This window comes from Mustelus asterias, chromosome 19 (genome assembly GCF_964213995.1).
Source record: "Mustelus asterias chromosome 19, sMusAst1.hap1.1, whole genome shotgun sequence".
NCBI lineage: Eukaryota > Metazoa > Chordata > Chondrichthyes > Carcharhiniformes > Triakidae > Mustelus > Mustelus asterias.
Genome location: NC_135819.1, coordinates 17,050,596 through 17,076,397, shown reverse-complemented (window position 1 = coordinate 17,076,397; position 25,802 = coordinate 17,050,596). Strand labels below are relative to the sequence as shown.

Here is a 25,802-nt window from a genome sequence, read left to right as displayed (position 1 = left end):
CACCAAGGGCACTAAAGGATTGTGAAGCACAAAAGGGCAGAAGTCGGTTTAACATCACCCTCTGTAGTGGCGAACAGACGCAGAGGTGCCAGCTGATTGCATGAAAGTTATTGAAAAGTTGGAAACTGTACTGTCAATGTGGTGAAAAGCGGGGCGGAACAGGAGTTTGATCAACTCTGACCTAAACCGAAATCCGGTGGAGAAGCACATTGCCGAAGTGGTAATCGTGGAAGCCGTGAGTATAACTTAAAACCCTGTAACGGCAATAAAACACGGTGTGAGAATAGCAATAGTGGCCGGGGGTAGTGAAGTCCCTATGGTAGTTAGCACGCTTTGCTAAGAGTAGTAATAGTGGCCGGGGGTAGTGAAGTCCCTACGGTAGTTAGCACACTTTACGAAAGAATAATCGTGGCCGGGGTTAGTGAAATCTGCGAAATGGCAGATAGTGAAGTTAAAAGGGGATCTGCAGGTTCCCTGATTGAAATCTACATGACAGACAGGAAGGAGTTAATAAAGAGAATGCAAAAGGATGGCTGGGATACTTCTCAAACCTTAGAGCAGCAGAGAAAGTGGATAGATAAAGTAAAAAGAAACAGAACGAAGAAAATAGGAATAATGTTAACACATCAGTTAGCAGGTCTAATTGAACAAACAATTGCCTCTACAAGGAAATGGAGAGAGAACAAAGAAAGAATTAGAGAACTAGAATCCCAAGTGAGGGAATTGGAAAAACGAAATCAGGTTTTAGAAAGGCAAGGGGGAGGAGAAACTGATCCTCTACCTTCTTATGAGTCCACCCAGCAAGGGCCAACGGCACCCTCAGGAGAGTGGGAACAGCTGGAACATAACTTAGCGCCCATAACTAGAGGGGGGACCGCAGCGCGACCCAAGGCAAATTATAAACCCTTTACCCCAGGGGAAAGACAGCAGATAATGGCTTCCCTGGGCAAATTACAAACCAGAAGCGCGAACACCACATTCTGGGAGGAATTAGACACAATCTGGGTAGGACATCAATTACACCTAAGAGACATACACCAACTGGTCAGGGCAGCCTGTCCAGCGGATAAATGGAGACAGGTAGTAGGTGGACCCGCTTCCCCTATAGCGCAGGATTATAGTGGGGGATGGTGGACACATGTAATCCCCCTAACAGCAGAAATAGATACCCAACAACCACCCTTCTTACGGTTTAAGGAAGAAATTCAGAGGGTCTTAGGGAATGCCCCCACTAATTGGAGCAGAATCACCACCACAAAGCAGCTTAAAGGGGAAGGAGCCTCTGAGTACGGGGAACGATTGTTCCGAATATACCAAGAGTGCTCAGGACAAGTGGACCCAGGGCGAGGAGATCGAGCATTCATCCAAGCTTTTAAGGATGGACTCTCTAGTGCCCACCAGATCATCCTAAAAATGGGAGTGATCATGTCCCAAAATTACGATGAGCTGGTGGAGTGGGCTGGCGGCGTCCCAGCGGAAGAGAAACCACAGGCAAGAGCAAGGTTAGAAAGGGTAGCAGCCTACAGTAATGAGAGTGAAACAAAACCCAGATTGATCTGCCACAATTGTGGACGACAGGGGCACTTTGCGAGGGATTGCGGGACTCCACGGAGAAAGAGCAAAACTAGGAACAGTGGTAAGCATTGCAGCCACTGTAAAAGACACGGACATACGGAAGCCGTATGTTGGCATAAGCATGGGAGACCCCCAGCCCAATCCACGTCCCCAGCTGAACCCCAGGAACAAAAGGACACCCAGGGTCAGCAAGATTGACGGTCTGCAGCCCCCGTCCACAAGGGTAAAAAGGAGGGAAGGATTTATGTGTCAGCACTGGTAGGGGGCAGACAATGCGAGATGCTAGTGGACACAGGGGCATCCATATCCGTTACCGACCTACCCTTACCCACTACGAATAAAATGATTTATCTGACCGGGATAGGAGGGAACAAAACCCCCGCCTACCTTAGCGAGACCACGTTAGTAGAAATAAACAATCTATATATCCCAATGAAGTTCTATGTGTGCAGAAATAACGAGGGAACCATAATGGGGAATGGTTTAATGAAAGAATATGAGATCTTGATAGATTGTGGGAAGGGAGAATTGATTTGGCCAAGACAGGACGGTCGAAAAATTAAAATAGGGAAACTCACAAGCCACCTCGAGACCATTAAGGTGGCCACAGTCACCACCAGAAAATGGGAGTTAGAGACAGGAGGGTTCGGAGCCATTTGTGCTTCCGTTCCCGGAGTATGGGCTGAGACAAAGTTAGATACCGGGTTAACCAAAACAGACCCAATAAAGGTACCGGGACCAGAGCATAAGCCACACAGGCAGTACCCAATTAAACCAGAAGCAGAGAAAGCTGTAGTAGAGATTGTGAAAGGGTTAGTGAAAAAGGGGATCCTGAGAGAAGCCACGAGCACCACTAACCCCCCAACATGGCCAGTGAGTAAATCTGACGGGAGCTATAGGCTCACGATAGATTACACTGGACTTAATAAAGTCACGTCCAAACTGCACCCCATTGTAGCAAGCCCTTCGACAATCCTGAATGGACTGTCACAGGAGCATAAAATATTTACAGTACTGGACATAGCTAATGGATTCTGGTCCTTACCCTTGGATCCTGAATCCCAAGACAAATTTGCATTTACAGTAGGGGACAAGCAGTACACCTGGACCCGTTTACCACAGGGATTCCACAACAGCCCCGCTATATTCCATCGAGTGATGAGTGACATCCTAAATAGGGTAGAACTGCCAGAGGGTAACACGACCTTACAATATGTAGACGACATCCTAATAGCTTCAGAGTCCAAGTCAGGACATCAAGAAGCCCTATACCTAGTACTGAGCGAATTAAAAGCCGCAGGGTTAAAAGTCAGCCCCAAAAAGGCGCAGATCGGGAAGTCACAGGTCCTATACCTAGGGCACCTTATATCCCAAGGACTTAAAGAAATGCCGGCGGACAGGAAAGAGGCAATACAACAGATGCCGCGGCCGGTTAATATAAGAGGGGTTAGAAAGGTGCTAGGACTATTCAACTACAGTCGGAGTTTCATCCCAGGGTTCACAAAACTCGCAGAACCCATACAAAGACTCGTTAAAGGGGGGAAGCCAGCTTTAGACCCTGTAGAGTGGGGACCCGAGCAAGAAGAAGCTTACACTAAATTAAAAACAGAACTAATATCAGCCCCCGGACTAGGCTTACCCGATCTTAACAAAGACTCCCACATTTATTGTAATAATGAGGAAGGGTTCTATTCCGCAATAGTGACACAGGACCATGGCGACAGAAGGAGACCCATAGGGTATTATTCCACCGCAGAGGGGCCGGTAGTCACTGGACTGCCAAGGTGCATAGCCGCCTTGGATTGCGCCGCATGGGCTGTAAAGGTTAGCGAACCAGTAATCATGACAGGGAACATAATCCTCTACACCAAACACACCTTGGTGGAAATGTTAAACACAGGAAAACTAAAGTCAGTCTCCAACATGAGAAGGGCTAAATGGGAAGCTGTCCTCTTACCTCCCAGTAAGTCCGTAACAATAATAAGGGATACGGGAAATAACCCAGCAGAAGGAATCTTAGATGGAGGAGAACCCCACAATTGTGGGGATGTGGATGCAGGAGAAGGAGAAGGAAGGATAAAGGACATGCCCCTGGTAACAGCGGAAGAGACCCTCTTTGTGGATGGGTCACGTAAATATGTGGAGGGATCACCCCGAACAGGATGGGCAGTCGTAAATAGTAAGCTAGAAACAGTGAGGTCAGGAAGAATTGACGGAAGCTTGTCTGCACAAGTGGCAGAACTGGTGGCACTCACCCAGGCACTTGAGTTGTCCGAGGGTAAAGCGGTAAACATTTATTCAGACAGCCGCTATGCCTTCGGAGTCATACATGATTATATGACAGCTTGGGGAAGGAGGGGGTTCATAACGACAGGGGGAACCCCTATCAAGCACCAACAGAGAATTGAGGCATTATTAAGAGCTAGTGAGAGATCTAGAGAAGCCGCAGTAATAAAAATTAAAGCGCACCAGAAGGAACCCGGAAGAGATAGCCCCGACTGGCTAAATTTCAAAGGAAACCAAACCGCAGATAGGGCAGCACAGATAGCCCTAGAGCAGGAAACGATTGATGAATTACCCATAGCAACAATAGAACCAACAGAAGCCGAAGTAGACATTCAGGGTTTACATGAGGATACCCCAAAGGAAGAAAAAGAGAAGTGGGAAGCGCAGGGAGCAGTCAAGGGGACAGATAACATTTGGAGACGAGAAGATAAGGTAATAACACCAGAGTGCATACAAAACACCCTATTGGGATTACATCATGGACTCTCACATGTGGGTAGAGAGGCCATAGAAACCATAGAAGAAACCATAGAAACCCTACAGTGCAGAAGGAGGCCATTCGGCCCATCGAGTCTGCACCGACCACAATCCCACCCAGGCCCTACCCCCACATATTTTACCCGCTAATCCCGCTAACCTACGCATCTCAGGACTCTAAGGGGCAATTTTTTTTTTTTAACCTGGCCAATCAACCTAACCCGCACATCTTTGGACTGTGGGAGGAAACCGGAGCACCCGGAGGAAACCCACGCAAACACGAGGAGAATGTGCAAACTCCACACAGACAGTGACCCGAGCTGGGAATCGAACCCGGGACCCTGGAGCTGTGAAGCAGCAGTGCTAACCACTGTGCTACCGTGCCACCAAACCATGATCACTAATATCGGAAAGGAGTGGTGGTGGAAGGGAATGGGAAAGGATATTGCCCGACACTGTCACCGATGCGTGACGTGCGCGTAACACAACCCTGGCAGACCCATAAAAATTAAAATGGGACACCAGCCGAGACCCAAGGGACCCTGGGAACATCTACAACTGGATTTTACAGGACCACTGCCACAGTCCCATGGCAAAACTTACTGTCTGGTCATCATAGACCAATTCACCCGGTGGGTGGAAGCATTCCCAACTTCAAACTGCACGGCCACCACAGTGGCCAGAATATTGGCAGAAGAGGTAATCCCAAGATGGGGGGTACCCCTACAAGTTGATTCGGACCAGGGAACGCACTTCACTGGAAAGGTAATAAAAACAGTGTGCCAATTAATGGGGATAAAACAAAAATTTCACATCCCCTACCACCCGCAGAGCTCTGGAATGGTAGAACGTATGAACAGAACACTAAAAAATGCACTTGCTAAGGCCATGCAGACATCAGGAAGAAGGTGGACAGAGGTATTGCCCACCATACTAATGAAATTAAGGGCGACCATGAACCGGACCACCGGATTAACCCCTTATGAACTAATGACAGGACGGGCGATGCAGTTACCAGAAAGCATCATAACAGGTGGGACCGATGTCGGTCCACTAAAAGATAAAATCAAGAGATACGTTCTGGACCTGAGCACCCAGCTAAAAGGGATGCGCAAATTGGTAAAAGATAATCAGGAAATAAAAGACGCAGAGAGAGAGCTGGAAACGCTCCCTGACGTCCCAACAGTGGGAAGTCGCGTCCTAGTGAAAACACTACCCGACAAACCAGGGTTTGCACCAAAGTGGAATGGGCCATATGAAATTATAATTAGTGGGGACACCTGTGCCTGTATAGACATAAGAGGGAAAGGTGTCTGGAAGCACTGGACACAGCTGAAATTATACAAAGGAGATAAGTAAGCTAAATTGATGAACTAACAGAACTGCTTTCCTCGACACAGGCAAAGACTGCAAGCAAGAGCCGGCGTGGGTTAATAAACAAAATAAACTGTAAAAGATTAAAAGTGTAATATTAAGTTACAACTGTTGCGAAAATGTATGTAATCGCGTATGTAATTGTATTATTTTGTGTTGTGGTAACCGTAAATCTGACTGGGCTAGAAGACAACTTGTTTTACAAAGCCCACATACATTTACATGGGAATCGAACTGTATGTTACCCATTAACACAATCTGTAGAAGCCCTATTTGTAGCCACCCCTGGGTGGACCCCTCATGACTTATATACTATAGATACATCAGAGACACCCTGTAAGGGACAAATTGGCAAATATAAAAGAGGTTTACAGGGGAGATGTGTGGGACTTGTAAACCCCACAAATCCTACATGCGAGGGGTCCCAACAGGAGGGAGGAAAAGCTTGCCCAGACACTGCAAGCTATCCGCTTTGTTTCATGGGGCAGGGATGGGGATGTGCCTATGCCTTAGTCCCTAAGAATGATTCTTGTGTACAGAAACAGTGTGTCCGTCAACATTGTCGGATCAACAAAGGACAGATTATTTGTATTTGTGACAAACGAAAATGTTTAAATATAACCGCGGGAAGACAGCTTATTTGCAGGCAATGTAATGGGACTCACGTAAGCTCAGCCAAATGGACATACCCCTTTGACACTTACCAGGTGGTGGGATCAAATGGGAAGCCAAGTAAATTGAATAATTGGCAGTATGAGCAAACTCACAATCGGGACACTAAATGTTACCGGGCTAAGAAGGGGTATGTATTCCTCTTCAATGGTACCTACATGACAGAAACACCAAACCTCCCAGACCGTTTTGCGGTAGGAACAATCGGGCCACTGACTGTTCCATGCCCTCAGAAGGGGTACATTCGGAGGAGAATAGTGACCCGGGCTATTAGCAGGGAATTCTGCGCTGACTGGGAAACCCCGAGTACACTGGGATCCTCACTGGGGTATGGGTTCCTCGGAGCTTTATCTCTAGGAGGGTCAGCCGGGGTAATTGGAGCTAAGAATAGAAACCATATTGTTTGTGGGCTAACAATCCTGGGAAACAGCACTTCAAAAGCATTGGAGGCTGTCAACCAAGAAATGGCTGAATTAAGATTGTATGCTCAGCAGACACGATACGCAGTGGACTACCAGTTAGCACAACAAGGGGGAGTATGTGTAATCATAGGCAACAAATGCATAACCCATGTCACAGATGAGTCTTACAATATTACACAGGTCATCAATGACATCAGGACGCAACTTGATAACTTTAGACAGGGACCCAAAAGAGGAAGTAGTTGGCTGGTGGGAGAATCCTGGGAATCGTACCTGTTACATGGGTTGATTATACTCATTGTCATTATACTTGTCTGTTGTCTGACTGTGGGATGCCTTAAAGCCTGTTTTAAAATAATGTTGACAAGAATTGTGCCAGGAGCCAGTGTGTACATCGAAGAAGAACCCCTAATGAAGATCCCCGAAGACGTCAGAAGAAATGAAGATACTGGAAGAAATAAAGACATCAAAAGAAGCAAAGAAGGAGAGAAGAAAGAGAACCTGTATATGTGAATGTATGATTGGTGGTCTGAGGATTGTCCAAGCTATAATCCGACCAACAGGAGGGACTGTAAGGGGAAAATACAAGGGGGGCACACTTTAAAATGGCAGCACAAGAAAGCACACTCTGAAATGGCTGCCTGGCACACACAGGGTTAACTGGGAAAGAAGCCAGAAAAACAGCCACAGGCTCCCGCTTTTCAGAAATAACGTCAAGCCAAAATCCTGACAGACAAACCACTTACAAAGTACAGACAGTGACTCATAGCAAACAAACACCTCAGGAAGCCAAAGCCAAGGGTCGAAACATCTTTAAGATAAGGAAACCCCTAAACAAAGAGTTTATAGAACATAGAACAGTACAGCACAGAACAGGCCCTTCGGCCCACGATGTTGTGCCGACCTTCATCTGAAACCAAGATCAAGCTATCCCACTCCCTACCATCCTGGTGTGCTCCATGTGCCTATCCAATAACCGCTTAAATGTTCCTAAAGTGTCTGACTCCACTATCACTGCAGGCAGTCCATTCCACACCCCAACCACTCTCTGCGTGAAGAACCTACCTCTGATATCCTTCCTATATCTCCCACCATGAACCCTATAGTTATGCCCCCTCGTAATAGCTCCATCCACCCGAGGAAATAGTCTTTGAACGTTCACTCGATCTATCCCCTTCATCATTTTATAAACCTCTATTAAGTCTCCCCTCAATCTCCTCCGCTCCAGAGAGAACAGCCCCAGCTCCCTCAACCTTTCCTCATAAGACCGACACTCCAAACCAGGCAGCATCCTGGTAAATCTCCTCTGCACTCTTTCCAGCGCTTCCACATCCTTCTTATAGTGAGGTGACCAGAACTGCACGCAATATTCCAAATGCGGTCTCACCAAGGTCCTGTACAGTTGCAGCATAACCCCACGGCTCTTAAACTCCAACCCCCTGTTAATAAAAGCTAACACACTATATGCCTTCTTCACAGCTCTATCCACTTGAGTGGCAACCTTTAGAGATCTGTGGATATGGACCCCAAGATCTCTCTGTTCCTCCACAGTCTTCAGAACCCTACCTTTGACCCTGTAATCCACATTTAAATTAGTCCTACCAAAATGAATCACCTCACATTTATCAGGGTTAAACTCCATTTGCCATTTTTCAGCCCAGCTTTGCATCCTATCTATGTCTCTTTGCAGCCTACAACACCCCTCCACCTCATCCACTACTCCACCAATCTTGGTGTCATCAGCAAATTTACTGATCCACCCTTCAGCCCCCTCCTCTGAGTCATTAATAAAAATCACAAAGAGCAGAGGACCAAGCACCGATCCCTGCGGCACTCCGCTAGCAACCTGCCTCCAGTCCGAAAATTTTCCATCCACCACCACCCTCTGTCTTCGATCAGACAGCCAGTTACCTATCCAATCGGCCAACTTTCCCTCTATCCCACACCTCCTTACTTTCATCATAAGCCGACCATGGGGGACCTTATCAAACGCCTTACTAAAATCCATGTATATGACATCAACCGCCCTACCTTCATCAACACACCTAGTTACCTCCTCAAAAAATTCTATCAAATTTGTGAGGCACGATTTGCCCTTCACAAATCCGTGCTGACTATCCCGGATTAATCCGCATCTTTCTAAATGGTCGTAAATCCCATCCCTAAGGACCTTTTCCATCAATTTACCAACCACCAAAGTCAGACTAACCGGTCTATAATTACCAGGGTCATTTCTATTCCCTTTCTTAAACAGAGGAACAACATTTGCCACTCTCCAGTCCTCTGGCACCATCCCCGTGGACAGCGAGGACCCAAAGATCAAAGCCAAAGACTCTGCAATCTCATCCCTCGCCTCCCAAAGAATCCTAGGATACATTTCATCAGGCCCAGGGGACTTATCGACCTTCAGTTTATTCAAAACTGCCAATACATCCTCCCTCCGAACATCTATTTCCTCCAGCCTATTAGCCTGTAACACCTTCTCTTCCTGAAAAACATGGCCCCTCTCCTTGGTGAACACTGAAGAAAAGTATTCATTCATCACCTCGCCTATCTCTACTGATTCCATACACAAGTTCCCACCACTGTCCTTGACCGGCCCTAACCTCACCCTGGTCACTCTTTTATTCCTCACATAAGAGTAAAAAGCCTTGGGGTTTTCCTTGATCCGACCCGCCAAGGACTTCTCATGTCCCCTCCTAGCTCTCCTCAGCCCCTTTTTCAGCTCGTTCCTTGCTAACTTGTAACCCTCAGTCGAGCCATCTGAACCTTGTTTCCTCATCCCTACATAAGCTTCCCTCTTCCTTTTCACAAGACATTCCACCTCTTTTGTGAACCACGGTTCCCTCACTCGGCCATTTCCTCCCTGCCTGACAGGGACATACCTATCAAGGACACCCAGTATTTGTTCCTTGAAAAAGTTCCACTTTTCATCAGTGCCTTTCCCTGACAGTTTCTGTTCCCATCTTATGCCCCCTAATTCTTGCCTAATCGCATCATAATTACCTCTCCCCCAATTGTAAGCCTTGCCCTGCCGTCCGGCCCTATCCCTCTCCATTGCAATAACAAAAGACACCGAATTGTGGTCACTATCTCCAAAGTTCTCTCCCACAACCAAATCTAACACTTGGCCCGGTTCATTTCCCAGTACCAAATCCAATGTGGCCTCACCCCTTGTCGGCCTATCCACATATTGTGTCAGGAAACCCTCCTGCACACACTACACAAAAAGTGCCCCATCCAAACTATTTGACCTACAAAGGTTCCAATCAATATTTGGAAAGTTAAAGTCCCCCATGACAACTACCCTGTGACCCCCACACGTATCCATAATCTGCTTAGCAATTTCTTCCTCCACATCTCTATTACTATTTGGGGGCCTATAGTAAACTCCTAGCAACGTGACCGCTCCTTTCCTGTTTCTAACTGCAGCCCATATTACCTCAGTGTGCATATCCCCCTCAAAGTGCTTTTCCGCAGCCGTTAAACTATCCTTGATTAACAATGCTACTCCTCCACCTCTTTTACCAGCTTCCCTACACTTACTGAAACATCTATACCCCGGAACGTCCAACAACCATTCCTGTCCTTGTTCTACCCACGTCTCCGTAATGGCCACAACATCGTAGTCCCAAGTAGCAATCCACGCCCCAAGTTCATCCACCTTGTTCCGGATGCTCCTTGCATTGAAGTAGACACACTTCAACCCATCTTCCTGTCTACCGGTACCCACCCTTGACCTTGATACCTTCCCCAATACCTCACCACCCTCAACACTGACTTCTGGACTACAACTCCTTTTCCCACTCCCCTGACAAATTAGTTTAAATCCCCCTGAAGAGCCGTAGCAAATTTCCCTCCCAGGATATTGGTGCCCCTCTGGTTCAGGTGCACCCCGTCCTGTTTGTAGAGGTCCCACCTTCCCCAGAACGTGTTCCAATTATCCACGTATCTGAAACCCTCCCTCCTGCACCATCCCTGCAACCACATGTTTAAGTGCACTCTCTCCCTGTTCCTCAACTCGCTATCACGTGGCACCGGTAGCGTACCAGAGATGACCACATGTTTTGTCTTTGCTCTCAGCTTCCAGCCGAGCTCCCGAAATTCCTGTTTTAAATCCCCGTCCCTTCTCTTACCTATGTCGTTGGTACCAATGTGTACCACGACTTGTGACTGTTTAGATTAATGCTAGAGGAAGGCGGGAAATATGAATGCGAGGGAACCGATTAGCACCCGCACAAGACGAAACTAGCCATTGATAGACCCATTCATAAAATGCTAAATGTCTATACCTGTTTGTATTCTTGTAAATATGGGGAAATGTACCCATTCATGAAATGTTAAATACTTGTAAATGTGATAATCTTCGAATCACCGGTCTACCCATTGTGTAAAGGGTATAAAATTGAACCGCTCCCGGTATACAATTGAGAAAAGGTGTTCTATGAACATAGCGCCCTTCTCCACAGAGCTCCGTTTAATAAATCGTATTTTCTGAATCTCGAAGTCTGACTACTGGTGGATTTTTCCCACAACAATTTATTTGAGATAATCCTCAAACTCCTGTGAAATAAACTGTGAACCATTATCACTAATAATCTGTTCTGCTTTACCAAAACCTGTGAAACTTCATCAAGTTTTTAAATGGCTTCTTCAGAGTGTTAGGCACCAGATCAGAAACTCCAAGGTATTTTATAACGTTAGTCTGGACCCGAAGTTTTCCTTTTGAATTTGGCATTAGGTTTAGCAGAGTATGTTTCACACCAGGTATGATTCAAGTGATCCACGAGGAAGCTTTTATCAAAACAAACTTTATTTGAAGCACAGTTAGAATATAATAAAAAGAATTGGCATTACTTTTACCAATTCAAATGTTTAAACATGACAAACTATAATTCTTCACATCTATCCATCTCTATTGTTCCAATGTGAAAAAATATCACCACAAATACATGCTTCTTCAGAGTTTGGGTGGCGCGGTGGCACAGTGGGTGGCACTACTGCCTCACAGCGCCAGGGACCCGGGTTCCATTCATGGGGTTGGTCACTGTCTGCGCAGAGTCTGCACGTTCTCCCTGTTTCTGCGTGGGTTTCGTCCGGGTGCTCCGGTTTCCTCCCACATTCTGAAAGACGTGCTGGTTACATAGAACAGTACAGCACAGAACAGGCCCTTCGGCCCACGATGTTGTGCCGAGCTTTATCTGAAACCAAGATCAAGCTATGCCACTCCCTATCATCCTGGTGTGCTCCATGTGCCTATCCAATAACCGCTTAAATGTTTCTAAAGTGTCTGACTCCACTATCACTGCAGGCAGTCCATTCCACACCCCAACCACTCTCTGCGTAAAGAACCTACCTCTGATATCCGTCCTGTATCTCCCACCACGAACCCTATAGTTATGCCCCCTTGTAATAGCTCCATCCACCCGAGGAAATAGTCTTTGAACGTTCACTCTATCTATCCCCTTCATCATTTTATACACCTCTATTAAGTCTCCCCTCAGCCTCCTCCGCTCCAGAGAGAACAGCCCTAGCTCCCTCAACCTTTCCTCATATGACCTACCCTCCAAACCAGGCAGCATCCTGGTAAATCTCCTCTGCACTCTTTCCAGCGCTTCCACATCCTTCTTATAGTGAGGTGACCAGAACTGCACACAATATTCCAAATGTGGTCTCACCAAGGTCCTGTACAGTTGCAGCATAACCCCACAGCTCTTAAACTCCAACCCCCTGTTCATAAAAGCTAACACACTATAGGCCTTCTTCACAGCTCTATCCACTTGACTGGCAACCTTTAGAGATCTGTGGATATGGACCCCAAGATCTCTCTGTTCCTCCACAGTCTTCAGAACCCTACCTTTGACCCTGTAATCCACATTTAAATTTGTCCTACCAAAATGAATCACCTCACATTTATCAGGGTTAAACTCCATTTGCCATTTTTCAGCCCAGCTTTGCATCCTATCTATGTCTCTTTGCAGCCTACAACACCCCTCCACCTCATCCACTACTCCACCAATCTTGGTGTCATCAGCAAATTTACTGATCCACCCTTCAGCCCCCTCCTCTAAGTCATTAATAAAAATCACAAAGAGCAGAGGACCAAGCACCGATCCCTGCGGCACTCCGCTAGCAACCTGCCTCCAGTCCGAAAATTTTCCATCCACCACCACCCTCTGTCTTCGATCAGACAGCCAGTTACCTATCCAATCGGCCAACTTTCCCTCTATCCCACACCTCCTTACTTTCATCATAAGCCGACCATGGGGGACCTTATCAAACGCCTTACTAAAATCCATGTATATGACATCAACCGCCCTACCTTCATCAACACACCTAGTTACCTCCTCAAAAAATTCTATCAAATTTGTGAGGCACGATTTGCCCTTCACAAATCCGTGCTGACTATCCCGGATTAATCCGCATCTTTCTAAATGGTCGTAAATCCCATCCCTAAGGACCCTTTCCATCAATTTACCAACCACCGAAGTAAGACTAACCGGTCTATAATTACCAGGGTCATTTCTATTCCCTTTCTTAAACAGAGGAACAACATTCGCCATTCTCCAGTCCTCTGGCACCATCCCCGTGGACAGTGAGGACCCAAAGATCAACGCCAAAGGCTCTGCAATCTCATCCCTTGCCTCCCACAGAATCCTAGGATACATTTCATCAGGCCCAGGGGACTTATCGACCTTCAGTTTATTCAAAACTGCCAAGACATCCTCCCTCCGAACATCTATTTCCTCCAGCCTATTAGCCTGTAACACCTTCTCTTCCTCAAAAACATGGCCCCTCTCCTTGGTGAACACTGAAGAAAAGTATTCATTCATCACCTCGCCTATCTCTACTGACTCCATACACAAGTTCCCACTACTGTCCTTGACCGGCCCTAACCTTACCCTGGTCATTCTTTTATTCCTCACATAAGAGTAAAAAGCCTTGGGGTTTTCCTTGATCCGACCCACCAAGGACTTCTCATGTCCCCTCCTAGCTCTCCTAAGCCTCTTTTTCAGCTCATTCCTTGCTAACTTGTAACCCTCAATCGAGCCATCTGAACCTTGTTTCCTCATCCCTACATAAGCTTCCCTCTTCCTTTTCACAAGACATTCCACCTCTTTTGTGAACCATGGTTCCCTCACTCGGCCATTTCCTCCCTGCCTGACAGGAACATACCTATCAAGGACATCCAGTATTTGTTCCTTGAAAAAGTTCCACTTTTCATTCGTTCCTTTCTCTGACAGTTTCTGTTCCCAACTTATGCCCCCTAATTCTTGCCTAATCGCATCATGCATTGACCCGAACAGGCGCTGGACTGTGGCGACTCGGGGAATTTCACAGTAACTTCATTGCAGTGTTAATGTAAGCCTTACTTGTGACTAATAAATAAACTTCAAACTTCAATTGGTTAGCACAAAATTGATAGGTTCGCATGGGTGCTAGGTTTTTAAACATTTTAACCCATCTGAGCAAAGATCCATACAGACACCTGTCTCATATAACCACCTCCAGAGAGCGATCCCCAAACAGCAGAATCTCAGAGTAAGAGATTTATTTCCTGGCTGATTACATTCTCCAACTCCAGAATGGGAAAGAGAGACAGAGAGAGTGACCTCTCGCTAAAGATTCCAAAGAGCAAACTGCTCTTTACTTCTCTGTGTAAGCCTAGCTCCACCCAGATCAGGGCCGACCTTCCTGAGGGACAGAGCAGCCTCGAGGGGCCTTGTGCTCGACTCCTGCTCCTAATACTGACCTTCCATTGAGCTGCAAGAGGAACAGGAACATCAGAAAAACACAACTAGCAGGAATGGGGTCTGAACCCACACACACATCCATTGGATCTTCAGTCCAACACCTTAGCCACTCGACCATCCTGGTACATCAAACAGCAGCAATAAAATGACAATAGTGACTACAGTTTAAAAATGAATTATCGACTGTGAAGCCTCGAGAGGGGCTGGAATTCTAAAGCCCTGAATTGGAATCTGATATAATTGCCCAATAATGAATGCCTGTGTTTTAGTGTAATTAATTTGATGGTTAAATGAAAAGACATTTGAATCCAGTTCACTGTGGTTTTGATTGTGTGTTTCTCTCCATCTTTCTCCCTGAATAAGAGAAATGGGGGAAGAGAGGAAAGAGATAGACAGAGAGAAAGGGTGAGTGCGGAGAAACAGAGGGGGGAGCGAGTGTAAAACAGAACATACATATGAATTAGGAACAGGAGGAGGCCTTTCGGCCCCTCGAGCCTGCTCCCCCATTCAATAAGATCATGGCTGATCTGATAACATCAATCCCACATTCCTGTCTACCCCTGATAACCTTTCACCCCCTTGTTCATCACAGTGTTGTACAGTGCAGAAAAGGCCCTTTGGCCCATCGAGTCTGTACTGTCAATAACTCCCACTAAATTCCACAGGAGCAGGCTGAGGGTAAGGGAGTATGTTTCTGCATTTGATTTATGTATTTATTTTTCAGTTAAATTTCTGTTAAAAATCGGAGTGTTTTTTTTCCAAAACCGGAAGTAGGCCCAGGAGAAGCCTGGGAAGGTTTTTTGGAGGCTTTAAAAGCAGGCCGCACTTTTGAGCGGGCAGCGTCGGGAGCGGGCAGTAGAGTGAGCAGGGAGCAGAGTGTGAGCTGTAAGGGCTTTGGCTCACAGGGCTTCGGGGGAAAGGGCGAAGCGGGGTAAGTTTTTTTTTCCATTCCTATAAAGGAAAAGGGTAGCTATGAGTGATAGGCCAGTTTGTTGCTTTCGGTGTGGCATGTGGGAGTTCCTGGAAACACCTAGCCGCCCGGAGGTTCACATTTGCGCCAGGAGCGTGGAACTGCAGCTCCTGAGGGACCGCGTCAGGGAACTGGAGCAGCGGCTTGATGACCTTAGTCTAGTCAGGGAGAATGAGAGACAAATAGACATGAGTTATAGGCAAGTAGTTACACCGGGGCCTCAGGGGGAAGACACGTGGGTCACAGTTAGGAGGAGTAAAGGTCATAAGGGTAACGTACCAGAGAGTATTCCAGTGGCTTTCTCTCATAATAGGAAGGGCTCGGCGACAGGTGTGAGAGGGGAGGGGAGTGAGCAATTAGTGGTGGGGTCACCTGTGGTTGTCCCCCTCCAAAACAAGTATATTGTTTTGGATAGTGTGGAGGAGGATGACTCTCCAGGGGTAAGCCACAGTGACCAGGTCACTGGGACACAGTCAGGCTCTGTGGCCCGGAAAGGAAAGAGAGGGATTAGGAGAGCAATAGTGGTGGGGGACGCGTCGGTTAGAGGCACGGACAGGCGATTCTGTGGGTGCGAACAGGACTCCAGGATGATAGTCTGCCTACCTGGTGCTGGGGTACTGGATGTCTCCGAGCGGATAGGAGGCATATTAAAAGGGGAGGATAAAGAAATGGATGTCATTGTACACATTGGTGCAAATGACGTAGATAGGAAGAGCAGGGGGATCCTACGAGAGCAATTCAGGGAGTTGGGAAATAGGCTAAAAAGTAGGGCCCCCAGGGTGGCAATCTCTGGGCTGCTCCCAATGCCTAGGGCCAGTGAGGCTAGGAATAGGGAGATAGTACAATTGAACGCTTGGCTAAAGGACTGGTCCAGGAGGGAGGGCTTCATATTCCTGGATCACTGGGAAGTTTTCAAGAGAGGCGGGCACCTGTACAAGAAGGACAGGTCACAACTTAATTGGAAGGGCACGAATATCCTGGCTGGGAGTTTTGCTAGTGCAGTTCAGGTGGGTTTAAACTAATATGGCAGGGGGGTGGGGATCAAAAAATTATGTCTACAAGTGTAGAGGCTGGGGACGAGCTTGGGGCCAGGACAAGGCTGGAAAAGAAGAAGAGCACTCTGGGGGAGGATGACCTCACTGGGCCTGGAGGTCTGGAGTGCATCTACTTCAATGCAAGGAGCGTAGCAGGTAAGACAGATGAACTTAGGGCCTTAATGCTTACGAGGAATTTGGATGTGGTTGCGGTGACAGAGACTTGGTTGAAAGAGGGACAGGACTGGCAACTGAATATTCCGGGGTACAAGTGTTTTAGGCGAGACAGAGGAGGGGCCAAAAGAGGTGGGGGAGTAGCAGTATTAGTTAGAGAACATATTACAGCGGTGCAGAGGGAGGACAATTCAGAGGGGTCGTGTAACGAGTCACTGTGCGTGGAGCTCAGAAACAGGAAGGGTGCAGTCACTATGTTGGGGGTATACTACAGGCCCCCCAACAGCCCAAGGGAAGTGGAAGAACGGATATGTCAGGAGATAATGGATAGGTGCAGGAAAAATAGGGTTGTTATCGTGGGAGACTTCAATTTCCCTGGTATAGACTGGAAATCGCGTAGGGCTGGGAGTCTGAATGGGGAGGAATTTGTAAAATGCGTACAGGAAGGTTCTTTGGAACAATATGTAGATAGGCCGACTAGAGAGGGGGCTATACTGGACCTAGTACTGGGGAATGAGCCCGGTCAGGTCTTCAAAGTTTCGGTAGGGGAACATGTGGCAAATAGTGACCACAATTCTGTTAGCTTTAGGATAGTGATGGAAAAGGATGAGTGGTGTCCCAAGGGTAAGGTTTTGGATTGGGGGAAGGCTAACTTTAGTGGGATTAGGTAGAAATTGGCAGCTGTTGATTGGGAGAGGCTGTTTGAGGGTAATCTGGTATGTGGGAGTCTTTTAAGAAACAGTTGTTAGGGCTGCAGGATAGGCATGTGCCTGTAAAAAAGAAGGATAGGAAGGGTAGGATTCGAGAACAGTGGATAACCAGGGAAATTGAGGGATTGGTCAAAAAGAAAAGAGAGGTGTACGTTAGGTCCAGGCAGCTAAAAACGGAGGGAGTTCTGGAGAAATACAAGGAAAGTAGGGAAGAACTCAAACGAGGAATTAGAAGGGCAAAAAGGGGTCACGAAATGTCCTTGGCAGACAGGATTAAGGAGAATCCCAAGGCATTTTATTCAAACGTTAGGAACAAAAGAGTTGTCAGGGAAAAACCGGACCTCTCAGGGACAAAAGTGGGGAATTATGCTTGGAGCCCAAAGAAGCAGGGGAGATCCTAAATGAATACTTTGCATCGGTATTCACAAAGGAGAGGGATGTGTTGACTGGGAGTGTCTCGGAGGGGAGTGTTGACCCGTTAGCGAAAATCTCCATTACAAGGGAGGAAGTGTTAGGTTTTTTAGGGAATATAAAGACTGACAAATCCCCAGGGCCTGATGGAATCTATCCAAGGCTGCTCAGGGAGACGAGAGATGAAATCGTTGGGCCTCTGACGCAAATCTTTGTCTCGTCACTGGACACAGGTGAGGTCCCAGAGGATTGGAGGATAGCTAATGTGGTCCCGTTATTTAAGAAGGGTAGAAAGGATAACCCTGGAAATTATAGGCCGGTGAGCTTGACGTCTGTGGTAGGGAGGTTGTTGGAGAGGATTCTTAGAGGTAGGATGTATGCGCATTTAGAAAGGAATAAACTCATTCACGATAGTCAGCATGGTTTTGTGAGAGGGAGGTCATGCCTCACTAACCTGGTGGAGTTTTTTGAAGAAGTGACTAGAATCGTTGACGAGGGAAGGGCCGTGGATGTCGTCTATATGGACTTTAGTCAAGCGTTTGACAAAGTCCCTCATGGTAGGTTGGTGCAAAAGGTTGGATCTCATGGGATAAAGGGGGATGTGGCTAGATGGGTGGAGAACTGGCTTGGTCACAGAAGACAGAGGGTGGTAGTGGAAGGGTCTTTTTCTGGCTGGATGCCTGTGACTAGTGGTGTTCTGAAGGGCTCTGTATTGGGACCTCTGCTGTTTGTGATTTATATAAACGATCTGGAAGAAGGTGAAACTGGGGTGATCAGTAAGTTTGCGGACGACACGAAAATGGCTGGACTTGCAGATAGTGAGGAACATTGTCAGAGGCTACAGAAGGATATAGATAGGCTGGAGATTTGGGCAAAGAAATGGCAGATGGAGTTCAATCCTGATAAATGCAAAGTGATGCATTTTGGTAGAACTAACGTAGGGGGGAGCTATACGATAAACAGCAGAACCATAAAGGGTGTAGATACGCAGAGGGACCTGTGTGTGCAAGTCCACAGATCCTTGAAGGTGAAGTCACAGGTGGAGAAGGTAGTGAATAAGGCACATGTCATGCTTGCCTTTATAGGACAGGGCATAGAGTATAAAAGTTGGGGTCCGATGTTGCATTTGTATAGAACGTTGGTTCAGCCGCATTTGGAATACTGCGCCCAGTTCTGGTCGCCACACGACCAGAAGGACGTGGAGGCTTTAGAGAGAGTGCAGAGGAGGTTTACCAGGATGTTGCCTGGTATGGAAGGGCTTAGTTATGAGGAGAGATTGGGTAAACTGGGGTTGTTCTCCCTGGAAAGACGGAGGATGAGGGGTGACCTAATAGAGGTGTATAAAATGATGAAAGCCATAGATAGGGTGAACGGTGGGAAGCTTTTTCCCAGGTCGTTGGTGACGTTCACGAGGGGTCATAGGTTCAAGGTGAGGGGGGGAGGTTTAACACGGATATCAGAAGGACGTATTTTACACAGAGGGTGGTGGGGGCCTGGAATGCGCTGCCGGGCAAGGTGGTGGAGGCGGACACACTGGGAACGTTTAAGACTTATCTAGATAGCCACATGAACGGAGTGGGAATGGGGGGATACAAAAGGATGGTCTAGTTTGGACCAGGGAGCGGCGCGGACTTGGAGGGCCGAAGGGCCTGTTCCTGTGCTGTATTGTTCTTTGTTCTTTGTTTAAATGCGCCCTCATCCCATTTTCCTACACTGGTCCCATATCCGTAAATGTGATGATATTTCAAGTGCTCATCCAAATATTTTTTAAAGGTTGTAAGGTTTCCGGCCTCCATTATCTTCCCAGGCAGCACATTCCAGATTGCCACCATCCTCTGGGTGAGTTTTGTTTTCCCAAATCCCCTCTGAATCTCCTGACCCTCACGCTAAAACTATACCCCCTTGTGATTGGCCCCTCAACCAAGGGGAACAGCTGCTCCCTACTCACGCTGTCCATACCTCTCATAATCTTATTCACCTCAATCATGTCCCCCCTCAGCCTTCTCTGCTCTAGAGAAAACAATCCAAGCCTATCCAGTCTCTCCTTATAGCTCAAGTGCTCCATCCCAGCAACATCCTGGAGAACCTCCTCTGTACCCCCCCTAGAGCCATCACATCCTTCCTGTAGTGAGGTGATCAGAACTGCACACAGTACTCCAGCTGTGGTCGAGCCAACATTCTGTACGGCTCCAACATTACCTCCTTGCTCTTATACTCCATGCCATGACTGATAAAAGCAAGTGTCCCACCTGCCTTCTTAACTATCCGATGTCTCTGCTCTGCTGACTTCAATGATGTATGATTAAATACCCCAAGATCCATTTGTTCCTGTGAGCTTCCCAGTGTCCTGTCATTCATTAAATATTCCCTCATCTTGTTTCTTCTTCCAAAGTGCATCACCTCACACTTAAATTGTCCATAAATTCTCTGTGTTTATGTCATCCACTCAGTCTCCCAAACAAGATGGTTAATTCCTCAGTAAAACTCCTGTCCATTGTTGGAACATTCCAATCCATGTCTGTTTTCGCAGTTCTATACACTCTGAACTACTGAGTCTGTCTGTATTTGACAGCAGCATAATTGCTCAGTATTGCGACAATGTTTATTTTAATCTGCAATAATGCAGGGTTCTAATATTTTCTAATATTTTCCCCAGGGATTTAGCAGAATAGGTTTTGATTGGGTTGATTGACTGGGTGTCTGGGTGGAGCTCGGCTTACACAGAGAAGTGAAGAGCAGTTTGCTCTTTGGAATCTTTAGCGAGAGGTCACTCTCTCTGTCTCTCTTTCCCATTTTGGAGTTGGAGAATGTAATCCGCCAGGAACTAAATCTCTTACTGAGATTCTGCTGTTTGGGGATCGCTCTCTGGAGGTGGTTATATGAGACAGGTGTCTGTATGGATCTCTGTCCAGATGTGTTAAAATGTTAAAAACCCAGCACGCATGTGAACATATCAGTTTTGTGCTAACCAATTAAAGTATAAAGTTTATTTATTAGTCACAAGTAAGGCTTACATCCACACTGCAATGAAGTTACTGTGAAATTCCCCAAGTCGCCACAGTCCGGCATCTGTTCGGATCAATGCACCTAACCAGCCTGTCTTTCAGAATGTGGGAGGAAACCGGAGCACCCGGAGGAAACCCACGCAGACACGAGGAGAACGTGCAGACTCTGCACAGACAGTGACCTCGGCTGTGAATGGAACCCGGGTCCCTGGCACTGTGAGGCAGCAGTGCTAACCAGCGTGCCAGTGCCCAATGTGCAGGAATAAGGCAGTTTTTGGCACTGTGTTGTGGGCGAGTTTAGTTTAATGAATTTCCGGCACTCTGTACAGCACAGAGGCCGTCAGGGGATTTACACCGGTAGGTGTGGGGGGGGGTTAATCCCACTTGAGAGGCGGGTAGCAGCGTGCTGAGGGTCCCACTGTGTGTGCACTGATCTCCCTGGGACACCCCCTGCCCCCGAACCCCCCAGGGGGTCTCAATGGTCTCTAGTCCCACCAGCGAGACCATCGCGCCTGGTCCCCATTGATAGGAGAGCAGACGTGATCCCCACTGGTGTGGACCCGCACTGGCAGGGTGGGAAACCTTTGCAAGCCCGGACAATCAGGTCCTGGGCTCGCTAAATAGATACAGAGCAGCTTCTGCATATTGTAATCAGCCTCACGCTGGTCCCCGGAGCCAGGCTGCTTCAAATGGACTGGGAAGATCGCCACTGACCCCACACTGGTCACCAATCCCGTTTGTTTCCCTCCCGCTGACATTCCCCGGCTCACTGAGCTACCCGAGCAGCGCAGCGGGCCGGGAAAATCACACCCATTCCGTTTCTTCACTTTCCCCATTCCCACTGTCTTTATCTTTTGTCCCGTAAAACCTTTCATCATTTCATCTCTCCGCCCTCCACCCAATCACACAGCTTCCCTTCTGTTCTTCCACAACTCTCCCCATTGGAGCCACTCCTTTTGGTCCAAACAAAACAGTAATAAATCCACATGCTGTGTGATTGGTGCGAATTGTGGAGATTGGGGCTGGTTAATTGGTTCAATTGTTGTTCTTGTTTCTGGAATGATTGCTGTCAGCTGAGTGTGGGCTGTGTGTATAAAAGGTGTTGCTTGGTGCCTGAAGGGATGGTTCAGTTGTTTGGGATGATGGGGGATTTTGGAGTCAGGGTTTTCTTCCCAGTGCTGGTGTTAGTTGGAGCTGTTTGTTGCTCTGATCCTTGGCAACAGTCTTGGGGCCAGAGGTTTCCATGGATAGCCAAAGCCACCCCTAGGCCTCAGACAGTCCCTCCTCCTGGCCCTCCCTTTGGTTCCCATTTCCGTGTGTCTCCAGTGCAGAGTGTGAGGGTGCAGTGTGGAGAGGACAAGCTGCTGGTCAGGGTCCAGCTGGATTTATTTGGAACCAGGCACCTGGTTAAAGCTGCTGATCTGACCCTGGGGACAGCAGGTTGTCGGCCAACCAGGATCTACTCTCAGAACCACACTGTCCTCTTTGACTATGGACTCCATGAGTGTGGCAGCAGATTGCAGGTAATGTGAATCCTCAAAATCTGCCTCTGAGCTTGGGCTGTAGGTTGTTCCCCATTCTTCACTCCAACACTTGGTGAGATGTCATTGATATTGAGGAGATGGCTGTCTCCTGCTTTATAAACCCCAAACTAGCTTTCTATTCTGGATTGTACTTTGCTTTCACTGGTCTGTGTCTCTTTAACCCATTGTTCTGGAAGTTCTCTTTGCTTCCTCCAAGCTTTCCCTCTTGTTTTGAGGATTTTCAGTTTGATTTCGCCTCATTCCAATCCACTCAACTGAGGGTTGAGTTTCAGTCCAGTTTAACCCAATTGGATTGAGTCTGAATGAAATGGGAATTGAGATGGATGGGACGAAAGAGTAACTCCACACTTCTCTCTTTCCCAGTCAGTGGAATAAATGGGGCTCTGATTCCAAACTGTTCTATTCCCATGCTCCAAATTACTGACAACTTGTGGCTCCTTCCTGTTAACTGAAGCTTTTATTGCATCACTTCCCTGTTTAGTTGATTCTGGTCTTGTGCTAATCTCTTGTCGTAAGGGCTGAGGTTGCATAGCAACACAGCTAACCAGATGAGGCCATTCAGCCCCTGCAGCCTGTTCCCCAGTCATGACAATCAGGACTGAGCTTCCCACAGCCTCCATGTTCCTGTCCACAACATGATTCCCTCGATGGCTGGAAATAAATCCCTCCTGAATATCCTCTGAGTGACCATTCCCAGCTCTGTGGGGCTGGAGAGAATTCCAAAGATTCATCAACAGCTGAATGAAGAAATTCCTCATCACATTAATCCTAAATGACTGACCCCTGTCCTGAGATGACTCTCCTCTAATAGTCTCTCCAGCTTGGGGGAAGCAGCCTCTTCACAATGACCCTGTCAATCCCCCTGAAGAATTGTTTTAATGGGATGAGTTCCTTGTTAACCCCAATGTAGAACATTCTCACTTCAGATAAGTTCCTTATTCCTTAAACTGCTTTCTTTCAGATGACTGGAGATTTCCTGATCTACAGCACCCACCTGACCCACAGGCCAGAGTATCATGGATCTGTTATTGTGAGAACCAATGGAGCTGTCGTTCCCATTGAGTGTCGTTATTTTAGGTGAGAATCTTTAATCGATTGTCAATAAGATCTCCAGCTGCTAGTGACCTCTGACCTTGTCCTAAAATGGCTCCATTGTTTTTCCAGGAAGGGCAATGTGAGCAGTAACCCCATCAAGCCCACCTGGATCCCATTCAGCTCCACCAGGTCTGGAGAAGGGCATCTGTCATTCTCACTGTGCCTAATGAATGGTATGTGATGGGTGGATGGTGAGCGATTTCCTGTCCTCACTCACTGGGAGTTACACCCACTGTTTCCAACCCTTGTCCTCTTGTCCTTCAGGTGACTGGCTTACAGAGCGCACTTCGACTGTCTACTACCTGGGTGAGCTCATTCACATTGAGGCCTCTGTTTCAATGAGCAACCACATGGCCCTGAAGCTCTACATTGACCGCTGTGTAGCTACATTGAGGCCAGGCCAGGACTCCACCCCGAGATACAGCATCATTGATTACAATGGGTAAGGAGCTCTGAGCTTGCTCCAGCTGCTCCCATCTCAATGGCTTCTCTGGATTCACTTGTCCCTTTTTCCATCTTTCTTCAGTTGCCTCCTGGACAGCAAAGCTGAGGACTCCTTTTCAACCTTTGTGTTGCCAGGAGAGGAGCGGGAGCCGGACAAGCTCCGCTTTGACCTGGATGCCTTCCGTTTCTTTGGAGATGAGCGTCCCTTGGTAAGAGGAAGCTGATCATTGGGGTCTCCATGTTGGGAGGGAGTCACTAAATAACCACTTGTGTTGAATGTGTCCCTCAGATTTTCATCACCTGTCACCTGAAAGTTGCTCCAGTGGATCAGAGAGATTCCAGGAACAAAGCTTGTACTTGGCAGAAGATGCAGAATGTGTAAGTTCCCTCTCTCCCTCAGGGAAGTGTTTGTGTGGAGAAGTGATGAACAACCTGGTGGATTGACTGACTGAATTCTCTTGTTTAGCTGGAGCCCATTGGAGGAATCGAGCTTTGACATTTGTGCCTGTTGCCATGTGGGGAACTGTGGGGCCACAAGGGATTTGGGATTTGGATCCAGAGGAAGGAGAGATCTTGTAGCTGAAGCTGGTAGGACATTGATCCTCTAGATGTGGGAGCTTCCCCCTTTCCCCTCTCTAACTGGAATGGTTGATATTGCAGAGAGTGAAGCTGGATTGAAGTGGGAGGCTGAGGCCTCACTTGGACCCCTGCTCATTCTGGATCCTGATGTGACCAACCTGGCAACAGCCTCCCTGAATGAGGCTGAGGGAAGGATACAGGAGAGGTCTCCAGGGGGTGAGTTGGCTGGCTGCTGGTTTCCATTTCCCCCTCAGTGTTAGCTTCACTAACCATTGGTTTCTCATTGCTTTGTAGGTGTGGAGTCTGAGGTGGTCCTGATTGTGACCCTGACTGTGACAGCTGTCTCTCTGATCTCTGCTTCATTGATCACCTTGTTCCTGTACAGGAAACACAAACAAACTCTGTTCAACCAGTCATCAAATGATCAATAAAGCACTGACTCCTTGTTTCTAGTGTCTGGGTGCTGATTGGTCAATGCATCCTCCATGTTAGTTCAATGGCTCCATGGGACTGATGGCTGGGGTGAGCCAATCCCAGCACAGAACTGGGCCTCCTGAATGATTGGTTCACTGATTTTTGAGAAACACTAACTCTCTGGATTTGATGGGATGGCTGCTGGTTTTCTGTCTGTTTCAGAGCCCAGTGTGGGGAGGGGGTGTGATCAGGTCTGGGGATGTCCTTGTGCCACTCAGTCTGGCTGCTGGGACTGCCTCCTCTCCAATGGTGATGCTCACCCCCCTGGAGTGGGCCCAGTCTATTGGAAGGTTTGTGACTAGTGGTTGTCACCCACACGGCCAAGTGTTAATTTGAAGTGAATTTGTTTTTGTTTAGCACCTGAGAACTCTGTGACCAGCTCATTTACTGATCTGAGCCCACGTGACTTTTCCATGATCAAAGCTAGTCACCTGAAGACCTTTATACCATGAGCCTTCACACTTTAACTTCTGCCAGGGCCCAACCCAAAATGTGCTCCAGGTCACTTGATTCTCCTTTGTCTTGTTGGTGTTGTACTGGGATTACTCGGGATCTTTCAGCCAGGTAGTGCTCCAACTCACATCACCATTGTGTGTGCGCTGTTGTAAATGCATTTTACTGACTGCTTGCTCAGTGCTCTATAGATTGAGATTTGTTTCTGCTGGAAAAGTGTCCAATTTGGAATTGGAGATTCAAGATGGAGGTACAAGTACAGCACTTAGATATTCTACTGTATTCATAAATACCCCAGGATGGAGTCAGAGGGGGACAGCATTTAAACAGGCCCTTTGACCCAACTTGT

General features: G+C 47.4%; 1 protein-coding gene across 1 annotated transcript; it reads left to right on the top strand.

Moving 5' to 3' along the window:
- The first annotated feature begins 1,413 nt into the window (after nucleotides 1–1,413).
- LOC144507647 (zona pellucida sperm-binding protein 3-like) lies at nucleotides 1,414–25,452 on the top strand. Its single transcript, XM_078234803.1, has 9 exons — nucleotides 1,414–1,491; nucleotides 22,088–22,387; nucleotides 23,370–23,485; nucleotides 23,573–23,676; nucleotides 23,768–23,945; nucleotides 24,030–24,156; nucleotides 24,237–24,325; nucleotides 24,414–24,535; nucleotides 25,358–25,452. The coding sequence occupies exons 1-9, from the start codon at nucleotides 1,414–1,416 to the stop codon at nucleotides 25,450–25,452; spliced, it is 1,209 nt and encodes a 402-aa protein (XP_078090929.1).
- Nucleotides 25,453–25,802: the final 350 nt, after the last annotated feature.